The sequence below is a fragment of the Amblyomma maculatum genome, chromosome 1 (genome assembly GCF_055883805.1).
Source record: "Amblyomma maculatum isolate TAMU_Amacu chromosome 1, ASM5588380v1, whole genome shotgun sequence".
NCBI classification, from domain to species: domain Eukaryota; kingdom Metazoa; phylum Arthropoda; class Arachnida; order Ixodida; family Ixodidae; genus Amblyomma; species Amblyomma maculatum.
Window position 1 is genome coordinate 151,858,925 of NC_139344.1, and position 14,958 is coordinate 151,873,882.

A 14,958-nucleotide genomic window follows, 5' to 3' on the forward strand; every position below is an offset into this window, starting at 1 on the left:
CAACATGTACCAACCATCCCGTTTTCATTCTGCTGGAACACACACACACGCACATGCGCCAGTGTCTTTCCTTCACCTGCCCGTCTTGCCTGTCGCTGTTTTACTCGATTCTTCAACATGTACTAAGCAGGCCGTATTCGCCCTCTGCTGGAACAAACACATATATACATGCGCCGGTGTCTGTCCTTTACGCATTCCGTCTTGCCTATCGCTGTTCTACTCTATTCTTCAACATGTACCAACCAGCCCGTTCTCATTCTGCTGGAACACACACACACGCACATGCGCCAGTGTCTTTCCTTCACCTGTCGCGTCTCGCCTGTCGCTGTTTTACTCGATTCTTCAACATATACTAAGTAGCCCGTATTCGCCCTCTGCTGGAACAAACACATATATACATGCGCCGGTGTCTGTCCTTTACGCATTCCGTCTGTCCTATCGCTGTTCTACTCTATTCTTCAACATGTACCAACCAGCCCGTTCTCATTCTGCTGGAACACACACACACGCACATGCGCCAGTGTCTTTCCTTCACCTGTCGCGTCTTGCCTGTCGCTGTTTTACTCGATTCTTCAACATGTACTAAGTAGCCCGTATTCGCCCTCTGCTGGAAAAAACACATATATACCTGCGCCGTTGTCTGTCCTTTACGCATTCCGTCTTGCCTATCGCTGTTCTACTCTATTCTTCAACATGTACCAACCAGCCCGTTCTCATTCTGCTGGAACACACACACACGCACATGCGCCAGTGTCTTTCCTTCACCTGTCGCGTCTTGCCTGTCGCTGTTTTACTCGATTCTTCAACATGTACTAAGCAGCCCGTATTCGCCCTCTGCTGGAACAAACACATATATACGTGCGCCGGTGTCTGTCCTTTACGCATTCCGTCTTGCCTATCGCTGTTCTACTCTATTCTTCAACATGTACCAACCAGCCCGTTCTCGTTCTGCTGGAACACACACACACGCACATGCGCCAGTGTCTTTCCTTCACCTGTCGCGTCTTGCCTGTCGCTGTTTTACTCGATTCTTCAACATGTACTAAGCAGCCCGTATTCGCCCTCTGCTGGAACAAACACATATATACATGCGCCGGTGTCTGTCCTTTACGCATTCCGTCTTGCCTATCGCTGTTCTACTCTATTCTTCAACATGTACCAACCAGCCCGTTCTCATTCTGCTGGAACACACACACACGCACATGCGCCAGTGTCTTTCCTTTACCTGTCCCGTCTTGCCTGTCGCTGTTTTACTCGATTCTTCAACATGTACTAAGCAGCCCGTATTCGCCCTCTGCTGGAACAAACACATATATACATGCGCCGGTGTCTGTCCTTTACGCATTCCGTCTTGCCTATCGCTGTTCTACTCTATTCTTCAACATGTACCAACCAGCCCGTTCTCATTCTGCTGGAACACACACACACGCACATGCGCCAGTGTCTTTCCTTCACCTGTCGCGTCTTGCCTGTCGCTGTTTTACTCGATTCTTCAACATGTACTAAGCAGCCCGTATTCGCCCTCTGCTGGAACAAACACATATATACATGCGCCGGTGTCTGTCCTTTACGCATTCCGTCTTGGATATCGCTATTTTAGTCTATTCTTCAACATGTACCAACCAGCCTATATTCTCCCTCTGCTGGAACACACTCACACATGCGCCAGTGTCTGTCTTTCGCGTGTCCCGTCTTGCCTAGAACATGTACGAACGAACCCGTATTCGCCCTCTGCTAGAACACACACACACTGCCACTTATACCATACAAATAAATATCAGAAAAAGGCCTCGAAGAAGCACCACATGACGAGCATGAAGAAAGTTAGGCGGAATGTCGGAAGAAGTAAACTATCCCGAAAAGATGATTCAGATCTCAGAACGTCGACGCACAGCACTCGCAAAATCGAAGCCCACATGCAAACGTACTTGCATCCGCTTCAGTCGCATTATTCTTCCATTAGTTTTTGCTGCCGATAGTATCCAGATCGTGAGGGAGTCACTGCACGTAAGGGGGACTGCTCCGGTCCAGGGCGAAATGCAACAGACACTGCACGCGACTCCACTGGCATAATTACAAACCCACAGAAGTCGCTACTAAGCCATGAACCCCACGCAGACTTCTCCAGTTGAATGCTATCGGTTTCTTCTTAGATCTGTTTGAATATGCAATTCTTCACCGCAAGAGGAAGTGTTGAAACTTTCATATCCGGCAAAACTTTCAGTTAGAGCTAGGTGATTTTGTTGCGCTGTTTTTCAATAATTCAGTGAATTTCTTGCAGTCACTCTGTCGACAAGAACATTCACCATCTCAACTCATTCGTGCAGCAGGCTTAAAGACATCTACAATTTTATTAAAACTATAATGCTGCAGAGCATTCTGCAGGTAAGGGCACTAGCAGAAAATTATCTTCAAAAGCATATTACTGTTGATTTTTATCGTTTCAGAATTATTAAATAACAATATTAGGAGCTGGATTTATTATCAAAGCAGCGCAATATAAAACAAGTATACAGGATGGAGTAAAAGATAAACAATCACTTACGTTTTCCCATGAAATGACAAGAAATAGCGAATTTATTTCATTTCAAGCTACCATCCGCCCTGCCAAAAAGCATAAAACGGTTTTAAAAGCACTGAAAAGGCATTGAATATTACTTAAAATTAAATGTAACTAAATTCAGCAAATAGTAAATCGAATTTCTGACGCCTACTTGTAAAGGGAAAGGCCCAATAAATTCTATAGAATAAAACATGCGCTCATTTTTATATTTATTTTGTGCTTTTAGTCAAGATAATGCAATATCTTTAGTGCCTTATGTTAATGAACAACTGAGGATTGTTGTTAAGAGATTTAAATGAAAATCGACGACGGTGTTGACTTTTAAATGGAAATTAAAGTTGTCCATTTTTCAACATTTTTGAATTTTGCCCAATTTTGAAATAAAATATCGAAAGAACAGACAGTTCCAGAGCTACAAATTTTTGCCAGAATAAAAAACAAGACCTGCGTAATGCCGATAAACAGTTTTAATGAAAAACGTTATTGGATTGCGCTGGAATGTAGACCTAAATTAATATTGAATATTTTCTTTACAAGCTCTAAGTTTTTATTAATTTTTATAACTGTAAACAATATAATGCGACATCTTTCTAGTCACTAGTAATTTTGAAGTACTCAGTGTTATTGAAGGAGAATTTATTCAAAATCTAAGAGGGTGTATTTTTTTTTTAATTGGAATCAAGTGTGTCCCTTTTTTGCTGATTTTGAAAATTGGCCGAATTTAATGCGTTGTGGAGAATACATCGAATGGTCCAGAGTCTCAACTTTTGCCTGGAATTAAGAACACAGCTTCTATAATAAGGCAAAAAGTTTAAGTGACCACTATGGTGCTTTGTGCCATAATGTAGGATTGAACATTTACTCTTTTGCAGCGCGTTGCTCCTGGAGTCAGCAAAGTTTGCTATTTTTTACTAAAACAAGTGCAACAAGAAAGAAATGTCTTCAAATCACTCTTCCTAACCAAAGGTTCCATAAACGTATTGAGTAAAAATAATGCCTGACAAGATTTTAGGGCTCCAAACTTGCAGCTTTGCAACTTTGTGAAATGCAAGTACTGAGTTTTCTACCTTTAATGATATACAATTTTTTTCTGAGGAAACTACTGCTCAACATGCAAAGCTAAGGTTCATTCCTCTGTGTCGAGGCATTTGCCCATCACACAAAAATTGAATTGAAAACAACAAATTGCATTGTCACCGCAATCACCGTTCTTATCTGAACACACACACACACACACACACACACACACACACACACACACACACACACACACACACACACACACACACACACACACACACACACACACACACACATATATATATATATATATATATATATATATATATATTCGGAGGTTCGGTTCCGACCATCGGCACGTTGTTTTTTCTTCTACTTTGTGTTTAATTATCTTTCCCCTAAACAGATTACATTACTAATTTCTGTGATTATCTAAGCAAACAATAAAAAAAAGACATAAAAGTACCATCCCCAACGCTTCCCTTGGCCTCGCCGACTGTTGGCTTCTTTCCTTCATGTATTATAACGAGCACCCTCATTTCCCCTTAATTTATCTGCTTGTAGCTTACGGGGGTCTCGGTTCTGGCGGTCTTGAAGCCATAGGTAGCGTAAGAGGGTTCTAGCACAGCTTTCGCCCTCGCTCTTGATCACGTTCTACGTGACGCTGGCGGTAACAAAGGACGTTCTACGTCCGCCGCTATGGCTGAGGGTGGCGCTGGTGAACACTCTCAAGGTTAGAATACAGACAACATAAATATCCAAGCAAGTAGCAGGGGAGACAGCGGCCGATGTAGCTCAGTTGGAAGAGCACCGGACGCGATATTCGGAGGTCGTGGGTTCGGTTCCCACCATCGGCACATTGTTTTTTCTTCTACTTTGTGTTTAATCACGGCCGGTCTCGAGGGAGAGAGCGCGCGCTCTTTCTTACGGCCTTCTCAATCGCCGCGTGAACAATGGAAACTTTTCTCCTTGAGTTACGCTCTCTGCCGCCGCAAGGGGCGCGACCTGCTCACTGTTCGTTCCGCATCTGCTTCAGTGGCGGCGGGTGGCTTTTGCCTAGTTTCGCGCTGTCGCCCGCGGGTTTCGTGACGAGTGCAGCCCCTAAATGAAAGATGACAGAAGGTAGATGCTGCAGCGCCATCCTGTCAGCGTGCTACACACGTGAATGGAGTCTTTATATTAAAAAACACTGTCGCGCTCAGCAAACGTTCGACAAGCATATGGCATGTATTGCGGCATGGCATTTACTTTTGTTCATTTTAATCTGAATGTTTTCCCAAGCCTGTACAAGAAGATGAATAAAAGAAATGAATGAGCATGATCACATCGAAGCTTCTTCAAGGCAAACATAACAGCAACAATGGCAAAACCATCTTTCAGCCCTAGATGAGAAACCATCGAGGTAACACCGAAGATGAAAATAATTTTATAAAAATGTAATGTAAGTTGCGCAATGCTTACATGACATAAAGTATTAGTATAACGTCAGAGTAAACGCTTTCAAGTTTTGTTATCAATTTTGCTATAAATTATAGACCAGCAAATGTTTTATGTTGTATTTTAAACATTATTTTAATTTTGCAAATAAATGTTGGTTTAATGAAATGTTTACATGATATCATGATTATTTCATGAAAAAACAGGAAATCTATTTCAAGCACTAATTCCTAGCAATATTTTCTTTCTTTTTCTAGTATGTTTTTGAACTAATAGCAACTATCTGTGCAGTAATGCCTGCCTTAGAGAGCAATCGCTGCCCCATTATTTTGGTATAATGCTTTGCTTAATTATTACACATTCGCCACTGTTACTCAAGGGACACTCCTCAATAATGGATATAAAAGCTTTTCTCTGTGCTATTTATTCAGAGGTGACTATAGGAGTTGTATGTCGCGCTGTACTGCGCGCCTAGGCACCTAGTGTCGACACCGACGAAATCATTTCAGCTCTGCCGCAATCAGTAACCGAGGAACTGAAAGAAGTGATGGTATCTCCTGTCATCCCATTACCCACTGTCACGTATTCTGGTTTAGCTTACGTCGCTGGATACATTGTGAAGTTAATCAGTGATTCGGGTGTGACGCTTGTGCTATCCTTCTTGAAACCAGCGAAAGAAGCAGCCCCATGTACACTATATTCTGCGAGGACAAGATTCTAGCGGACTGCATTATCCAAAACCAGAGTTTGTAGCCCTCTTGGACAAGGCTGCCTTTTTTTGAAAAAGCTGTCGTGCACCTACCACACACAAATGTCCTTGAAGTCCTTAAAATCTTAATCCAGCCAGCACTTGAGAACTCACCTTTGCTGAGTTGCCCGGAAGGCATTGACAATAGCCATGCTATAAGGTCCGCTTCTTTAATATGTGAGAAATTTCTCAGAATCCTTCTTGTCAATTATGCTAAGAAAGTGACAGACAGGAACGAAAGGCCAGCTCCTTATGTGCACAAACCATCCAGAAAGATTTTGAGATATTAATTTTCTAGCCGCATGTACCGTTTTGATGAATGAGTGCAATGTATTGACTTTGAAGGACATGTTTTTTTTTATTGTTTGTTGCTCTTTTCAATTATGCATATATGTTTATGCCTCTTTCCTTGATTAAATGTTTTTTTTTTTTTATCACTGTATTAAACTGACTACGACTGCCTGCGTGTGCGTCAGTCGCGAGACTACGTATACATCTGCTGTCTTTCAACCTACTGATTTGTTTTAAACGAAGCTAGAACAGCCCACTTCACTAGACAACTGAAATTTTAACTGTATGCGTAAATTTTTGTTCCTTACTGTGAATCTGAGACGTGCTGTGAAGTTTCGTCAGTGCCTCTTTTGCTCTAAACGGAAACGGCAGCGGTTGACAGAATATCCACCGAACAGTTTGTCATGCACTAGCGTCAGGTCGCGCTGTACCTGCTTACAGCTTTCAAAGGCACACTGCATAAAATGTACATATTGTTTTGTGAAATATTTAGGCACAAAAAGTGTTGATGTAAGTGCACCCGAAACTTCATATATATATATATATATATATATATATATATATATATATATATATATATATATATATATATATATATATATATATATATATATATATATATATATGTGAAGGAAAGAAGCCAACAGTCGGCGAGGCCAAGGAAAGCGTTGGAGATGGTACTTTTATGTCTTTTTTTTTTAATGTTTGCTTAGATAATCACAGAAATTAGTAATGTAATCTGTTTAGGAGAAAGATAATTAAACACAAAGTAGAAGAAAAAACAACGTGCCGATGGTGGGAACCGAACCCACGACCTCCGAATATCGCGTCCGGTGCTCTTCCAACTGAGCTACATCGGCCGCTGTCTCCCCTGCTACTTGCTTGGATATTTATGTTGTCTGTATTCTAACCTTGAGAGTGTTCACCAGCGCCACCCTCAGCCATAGCGGCGGACGTAGAACGTCCTTTGCTACCGCCAGCGTCACGTAGAACGTGATGAAGAGCGAGGGCGAAAGCTGTGCTAGAACCCTCTTACGCTACCTATGGCTTCAAGACTGCCAGAACCGAGACCCCCGTAATCTACAAGCAGATCAATTAAGGGGAAATGAGGGTGCTCGTTATAATACATGAAGGAAAGAAGAAATATATATATATATATATATATATATATATATATATATATATATATATATATATATATATATATATATATATATATATATATATATATATATATATATATATATATATATATATGTGTGTGTGTGTGTGTGTGTGTGTGTGTGTGTGTGTGTGTGTGTGTGTGTGTGTGTGTGTGTGTGTGTGTGTGTGTGTGTGTGTGTGTGTGTGTGTGTGTGTGTGTGTGTGTGTAATGCAGGGTAGCGAACCGTAACCTTCCCTTGGTTGACGCTTTTCCCTTCTTTGGCCGTCCCGGAAAGGGGAGCGAGCGAAGGGATGGCGGAGAACAGACTCACACGTAGTCGGCGAAGGATCCTTGCAGCCGCCCATCCGGCCACACAAGCATGCAGACGGTGCGCACGCTGCGGTCCCCGTAGCGGTAAGAGCGGGTGCGCGAGTACAGGAGCGTGGGCAGGGACAGCAGGGCCGAGCCCGCCCACACGGCGCACAGCGTGGCTACGGCGCGGCGGCGCCGCGGCCGGCCGCACAGGGGCCACACGATGGCGAAGTACCTGCGCACGCACCGGTACACTTGACGCGGATGCACGCCCTGCGCCTCCAGCCGAGCGTCAACTTGCGAACACTAAAAATGTGGAACAAACCGAATGAGATTTCACTGATTAACCACGACTACAGGTGATAAAATAGAATAATCACAAATGCATTTTAAGATATTTTATCAAAACCGGTCCTCCGTCGCGATTATAGCTTTATTTTTTATTGTATTGGGCCCGAATAATGGTACCCCTTGTAGCGTGTAAAGCCTCCGTCAGTCTTGGAGAAGGCGCTGCCGCCAGTGACACTAAGATGCTTGAAAAAGGCAACCATGCAGTTCCTTTTGAGTCTGTAAATCTATTACCGAAATGAACGCCTGCATGATGCCACAGCCCACTGTAATCGCCTCCTGAGACGACATTATAACGGAGTATTCCAACAGTTGTGGTTCATTTTTCTGCACTGCAATAGCATGTCAGACCCACTGCGATGGCTCAATGAATAGGGCGCTCGGCTGCTAAACCCAAAGGTCAAATCCAAGCCCCCTTTTCAATAGGCGTAAAAGCAAGGCACCCATGTACAGTACAGTGCACTGTTAAAGGGAACGTGCGATCGCCTGGCCTTATACACTTCGCAGTGTTGCCATCGACAACTAGAGAGAATGGACAGCACCATGTGCATGCTGGAGAAGCGCAGCCAGAGATGGTTACTGCGCATGTACCTTGTGGAATTGTTTGTCACCGGCTCTCGCGGGAGAGCTTTGCAAAACGCTGCAGCCACGCGGTCTCGAATTCTTTTTACCATTGGACCGTACTGTGCTCTCTATCCGGAGACCGCCCACTACAGCATCCCTCACAGCCTGAGTCGATTTGGGAAGTTAAACCCAATAAACCCAACGTAATCAATAGCATGTCAGCGTCAGTTTCGCTCAAATTTTCGTTATAGATACTGACAGCGATCATAAAATATTTAAGAACACTTCTTTCGCTGTTGCTGCTCCAGACATTTCCTCTCCGGTTTTTGAAATGGTGAAAAGCAACGGGCACGCTGTGGTAGCGAGCACCGGACAAATTTCGACCACTACTGAGTCTTAACTAAGTGAATTGAAACCATATATATAGGTGCGTTTACATTTCACCTGTATTGAAGAAACTGCTGCGGCTAGCCCCTTCCCCCCCCCCCCCCCCCCCCTGAGCAAAACGTTTGAGCACAATATCTAGCGGCCGCACTGGCGAATTGTGACAAGTGCACTGACATCGAGCAATCGGTCACAAGAGACATCTGTTTGATGCAAACAGGAACGTAAAATGATAATCTTGTTTGCTGAAACTTTCTCCTCACATTGGTAGGTTTATCTTTCTCATAGTCTGCTTATCAAAGCAACTTACAAGAATGAATTCCATTGGTATATGTCGAGTATACACCGGCATAGGAGAACTTAGTAACATGCTGTTTTTTTTTTTTTCGTCTATTCACATTGAATTGCCTTAGACACCAAATAGAAATTGCCATTCAGTGTTTTTACAGGCAAGAATGATATTGCGAAAGATGCTCACGTCGCAAATGTATTTTTAATTGCTATAGATAAGGGTATCATGCACCCTGCTCATCGCTGTCACTTTTGTGCCTGCGTATCCTTAAATTAGATCATTGTGACGCGTCACTTTGAAATTCCAAGCAGGTTGAGATGATGCTGCTGATATGGCCGACCTGTTCTTTCTTCACATTAGCAATTCCTTTTCTTGAGTGCTCTCTCGGAGGCAGAAATAATATTATTGCTGATAGCTCTGCTTTTTCCGGCGCGGGATTCGGGTGTCTTTATTTCTCTGCTTCAATAAGAGCACGAGCCGTGTGTTCCCAACTTGTTTCGAAGAAAGTATTTTAGGCAGGATCCTTTCGAATTCAGAAAATTGCACTCTCTATTTCGTTTTTTGGCGCCAACACGCTCTGCGCTGTTTTTTTTTTTTTTTTCTTTCCTTGCCTGCGCTTTATGAGGCAATACCTCTTTTCTTATATGGAGCATGATGCTCGTGGAGGTGAAAGGAAGAATATGAATCCTACAAATTATATTATTGTTACATGAGAGAAATTTATACCGACGTTCATTTCGACAACGAAAGGCAATGCGCGTGAACGGAAGAAATATGAGCGGCCACGCGTTCCAACGCCAAGAATCCTCCGCCTTACCTAACTCCTCAACCCGCCCTTCCCAAGTGCACCTCTACCATTACTACTGTCTTTTCTCATTACATCTAAGCTCGAGATTCTTCTAACTTGATTCCAGCGCCAGGGATCACCCCTCTACTCGGAACACGTCGACGCCATTGTTTTTTCGGAAAACAAAGCCTTTCTTTCGTAGCTAAATAAAGGTTTCGAGCTGGGAAAACATGACAGAGCAGTGACTTTCGCAGACCCTGGACGAAAAAAAGAAACAGGGGGGCAGTGTTTATTTATTTAAATGTCGAAAGAAACAGGGTGAAAAACTTGCTGCAGGAAACACAAAAGTGCAGTGTGCAACGCGCCTAGGAGTAATAAAAAGAAATCCGGTTTGTTTTCATGTCAGCCATAGTAGGAATTTCCCTTCATCCTGCCGGACGTAATCTCGACCCCTTCGTTTTCTTTCCTTTCCCATTCCGAGAAACGGAGCAATACTTCTCGTCGTTCAGGTTTTCGTCTCATCATATTAACCGAAGAAAACATCCAAACACGTTTTCGCCTGCATGTCAGGGATTTTTTTTTTCTTGCTCAGAAAGGTCACCATTTTCGCAGCAATGTGCTGTAGAAAGCTCACGGCGTATTCAATGTGGAAGAAACAAAATGAGCGGCAACCACAACACCATTGCGAGCCTTCCAAGGTATTAAAAAGGGCAGATATAGAAGGGTACTGACCGCCAGATTTCTCCCTTTTCGAGGTGGGATCATTAGTGGGTATCTGGACAATCTCCTCTGAAGCTACGCCACGCGTAATAGTGACGCCCAGCGCATTAGGAACTGTGTTTTTATGGTTCTGCTTGACGCAGATTGAAATCGTCAAGATGAAAGGAAAGGGCTTATTCCGAACACTTTGGTTCTGCTAGAGTATTGGGCAGATAATTGGGGCTGTATCGAAGGAGCAACTGGGATAACTATGCCTTAAGGAATTGCTACCAGAAGTACTTTTGAGCTTCATCTGTGTAACTGCAGTGAAACTAATATTAAGTGCTTCCGCTGACGTGTACTGCAAACAAAGCCCGAGCAGGGGTAAATAAGTCTTCAGAGGCTTCTGTAGCAAAAAGAAAGTTGATGCGCTGTAGAGTTTCTTCCATTTTTGAATTTTTTTCACGACTATGTACTGCCTGCCTGCTGAAAGTCCATCAGAACTAAGTTGGTGACGGGAACATGTAAAGTGAACCGTCCCTCTGAACGAACAGCTGCCATCGGGCAGTGATGTGGTAGGGCCCACTTGATTGAAACTTATCGTCATGCGGGTTTACCAGAAAAAAAAAATCGGAATAATGTGGCTTGAATGTCACGCGGTCTACTATATGCAAACAGCACGAAAATTTTTATTCAAGTCACAAGGAAAACGCTGCGTGGGAAAGACAGCCCTCAGTAAGCAAAAAAAAAAAAATATATCACAAGTCCAGAAGTAATACTCAATTGAAAACAGGAAGCTCGTGGAGGGGGCTTTGTGGTGCAGAAGCATTGACCACACTAATGCGTTTACCTTGCTGTGGCTTTCGCACCACCCTGCTCATGCACCTGACACATTTTCTGGGTTTGGGCTTCTTGCTTGACAGCTTTTTCCAGAGAAGTAGAACCAACAGATAAATGGTGATGGCATATATAGAAAGTAAAAAAAAAAGTCGTAAAAACAGAGGACTTGTCGTTTAAGAGCAAGGTGCAGCGCAAGTTCCTTTCAGTGCAACCACCTTATTTATGAAGATCGCAGAAAGCACGTCTATCTTAACCAAAATAAAATACTATTATCAAGTGAAGAGCAGTGTAAGCTCAAGATATAAATTCTCCCGGAGCCTCTATTGCAGTTTAGGTATCAGGTGACTAGAAATACATCACAGCTATTTTAGCAAGCGTGTCCATGAAGGCGAAGAGAACCTCCCAGCAGCACATCATATGTAATGGAGTGCGGATACGCCTTTTTACGCTCCTTCATGAGCTTCAGAAAAGAGTAACACCAGCAGGCTTCCGCACAGTTATGCTCCGTTTTCCCTGTTTTTAGTACAGTGCCTGCACACGTGTTTCACTTTTTTTTTTTTTTTTTAGGGGTTAAATGTGCAAAGCAGTGAAAATTGCTTGTCACCGGAGCAGTGCGGAACTGTAAGATGAAGTTTGCCACTCTACATGTTTCTTGATTTACCATGCCTTTTATTACAAAATTATTTCTTATACTGCGAAGTGATACTTGCGGTCTTAGCGATACTACATGCTCTCAAAGGTGTGTCGAGCTGGATCACGGATGTAGTTTCGATCATGCTAGAAAGATTGAATATCCAATTGATACTGGATTTTTCGTTAGATATGAATGAAATAAAGCAGTTGCTGTTGCTCCCTGTTCATGAAAACAAAACAAGAAAAGCGTATTATCTGTAAGTAATTTGACCCACTTGAAAGCGGGGCGACTGTGGAGCTGGCAGCTGAGATAGAAACGGCGGTTCCTTCTGGAAGATGACGAACTGGTTTGCTTTCCGCCTGAAAAGTATGTTTTGTTCTCAGCACTCCACGTCTGCTTTCGAGTGTGTTGGAGGCAACGCTTTCTTTTAAATATCGATTATTCTGAACTATTGCGGAGCTCATACCCCTCACGTTAAGTTCTAACCAATAGTCAATAACTAACTCGGTCATCTCCACACAGTTCGGCTCGATGTATTCCAACCTAACTGAAAACACATTTTCTGGGCAATATGACAAAAAGCGACTGCGTGGTCGTGCCATACAATGCCAGTGTCCGCAGTATATTGAGGCAGCATTGAAACGATTTCAAAAATATCATGGACCCTGAACTTAAGTACGTTCGCTTAAGACGCGTACCACAAACCGCACTGTGCAGCCGGCTTGTGTTCTGATGGAAGAAATGAATTCACTGAAATAACAAATGTATTGGTTGTGATTAATGTGCGGCGGAAGATAACGATCACTCCACAGCCCTTTAACGTTTTACTCAAACTGCTAAAATAGCGAGAGTGCCGTTAGCGTAAATGGGGAAAGTTACAGCAGAGGGTTCCTTCTTTTCTTTTCTTGTGAACTCACCAAGCCTGATTTCCCTCGTGCGAATCAGATTGCTGCCTGATTGCCGGCCTTTGCTTTCTCTGGAGAATATTAGATCGCGTCGACATCAGAAGCTAGAAAGTGAGCATGTTTCAACACTTTTTAGCAACTATGTTCGCTGCAATGGCAGTTACACGTGCAGTGCGGCGCGAGCGATAACGTGGTTGGATATCGTGATCGCTCGTACTTCCGCGAAAGCTTGGACGCCGGGTTAAATATGCAGAGATAAGACGTCACGCAGATCGCACCACTCACCTGTCGACGCTCATGGCGGCTATCGTGAAAGCCGACGAGGCGAGAGTGAGGTTGGCCAAAAAGTTGCTGAAGACACAGTATGGCTGCCCAAAGGCCCAGTGGCTCTCCAGCATGTACACCAGGTTGAAGACGGCATTGAAGGTGGCTGTCAGCGCATCTGCCAGGGACAAGTTGACGAGAAAGCAGTTGGTAGTGGTGCGCATGCTCCGATGCGCCAGCACCACCCACACTACTAGCGCGTTGCCCAGCACTGCCACGGCCACCACGGAACCGAAGAGGAGAGCGTAGAGCAGCTGCGCCCACCAGGCCAGCACCCACTGGCGCTCGCCACCCACCTCCACCACGGGTGCGTCAGGAGTGGACAGCCACTGCGACTCGTTCACCATGCTCCTCGAGAGGTATACGCCGTGGGCTACCCGCTGTAGCCCTGCGCAAGTGTCATCAACGACACTGTGTCACCTGACAAGCTTAATGGCAGACACTCCTTCGAAGCCGTTGGCTATATAGGAAAAATTAAAACAAGTAGTGAAGAGACTATGCCTCATTTAGAGGAGAGAACGCAGAAACAAAGCCTGGTCGCAATATCCTACCTGCACACCATATCACATATATAGAAACGGATATGCGAAAAAAAAAAAAAAAAACAGGCAAATGTGAAAGAAGCGTTCACAGCTTCGGAAAAGTTAACGAAGTTTTGCAGAATCACTCACAGGCGTGGTATGCAGCGACCCGTATGCAGCGTTAGACACCAGACTTCATTTGTAGCCTGCAGCGCAGGTGTAGTCTATGAGTTCCCGTTAAACTGCGGGAATGTTACATAGGACAAACGGACAGATGCCTCAATGAACGGTTACAAGAACTCAACAAAAACTACGAAAAGTTGCGCAAAAGAAATATCTGCGAAGGAAACGTTGGTTTTCACTGCAGAAAATGCGAGGAATGCATGCCCTGTCTTTACAAAATGAACAATATTGGCAGAAGCAAAACCCGGATCACAAGAGAGATTTTGGACGAAGAAGCTATCAAGCAGAAAAAGGATGCGGGCTTCAGCGCAGCGTCGACAGTGCTCAGCGAAAAGAACTTGGGATCGTAGAGACAGCGTCAGGTTACGGAAAACATGTATGCCATGTCTTGTGTGCTCTTTCTGCTCTTATTTCCCGTCGTTCTAAAGTTTATTGACCCATGACTTCACGTGTTCAATGCTTCATATCCTGACAATAAAAGCCCGTATTAGCTCTGTCCATAGTTTTCATTCGTTGTTTTTATCGATAATTTATTAACTGATTACTTAATGTGTTTAATGCTTTGTAATCTGACAATGGAAGTCTATACACAGCTCAGTCCAGCTTTATCATTCGTTGTTTTCATTGATTGCTTAGCTGTGATGCATGTGTTTGCTTTTGGCATGTCCACCGATGTTCGTGTTTTTTGTTTGCTTTATTGCTTGGTTTGTCAAAAAAAAAAAAAAAGAGAGTGCATGGCATATAACGTTTTGACTTCGTCTGAGTCATATGATACAAAATTTTGTGTAAATTCCCCTTCTCTTACAATAAAGTTTTTGTAAGTCAGCGCTGTGTTTGTCTCCTTCCTTGTGCGCCTCTGTCTGCGTTATTGTGCCTATATAATATAGTTGTCTTTTCCAAGAATGATTCTATGACGGCAGTTGCGAGCATTGGCCCTAACGATCATGTCTCAAAGGGGATAT

General features: G+C 43.5%; 1 protein-coding gene across 1 annotated transcript in view; it reads right to left on the minus strand.

Annotated features, from left to right (window-relative positions):
- LOC146204619 (tachykinin-like peptides receptor 86C) overlaps positions 1–13,667 on the minus strand; it is a 71,606-nt gene extending 57,939 nt beyond the window's left edge. Inside the window, exons 1-2 of the mRNA XM_084586490.1 lie at positions 13,254–13,667; positions 7,535–7,750 (exon numbers count right to left, since the gene is read on the minus strand). Coding sequence (XP_084442616.1) covers positions 7,535–7,750; positions 13,254–13,639 — 602 coding nt within the window. The 5' untranslated portion in view covers positions 13,640–13,667. The remainder of the gene's footprint in view (positions 1–7,534; positions 7,751–13,253) is intronic.
- Positions 13,668–14,958: the final 1,291 nt, after the last annotated feature.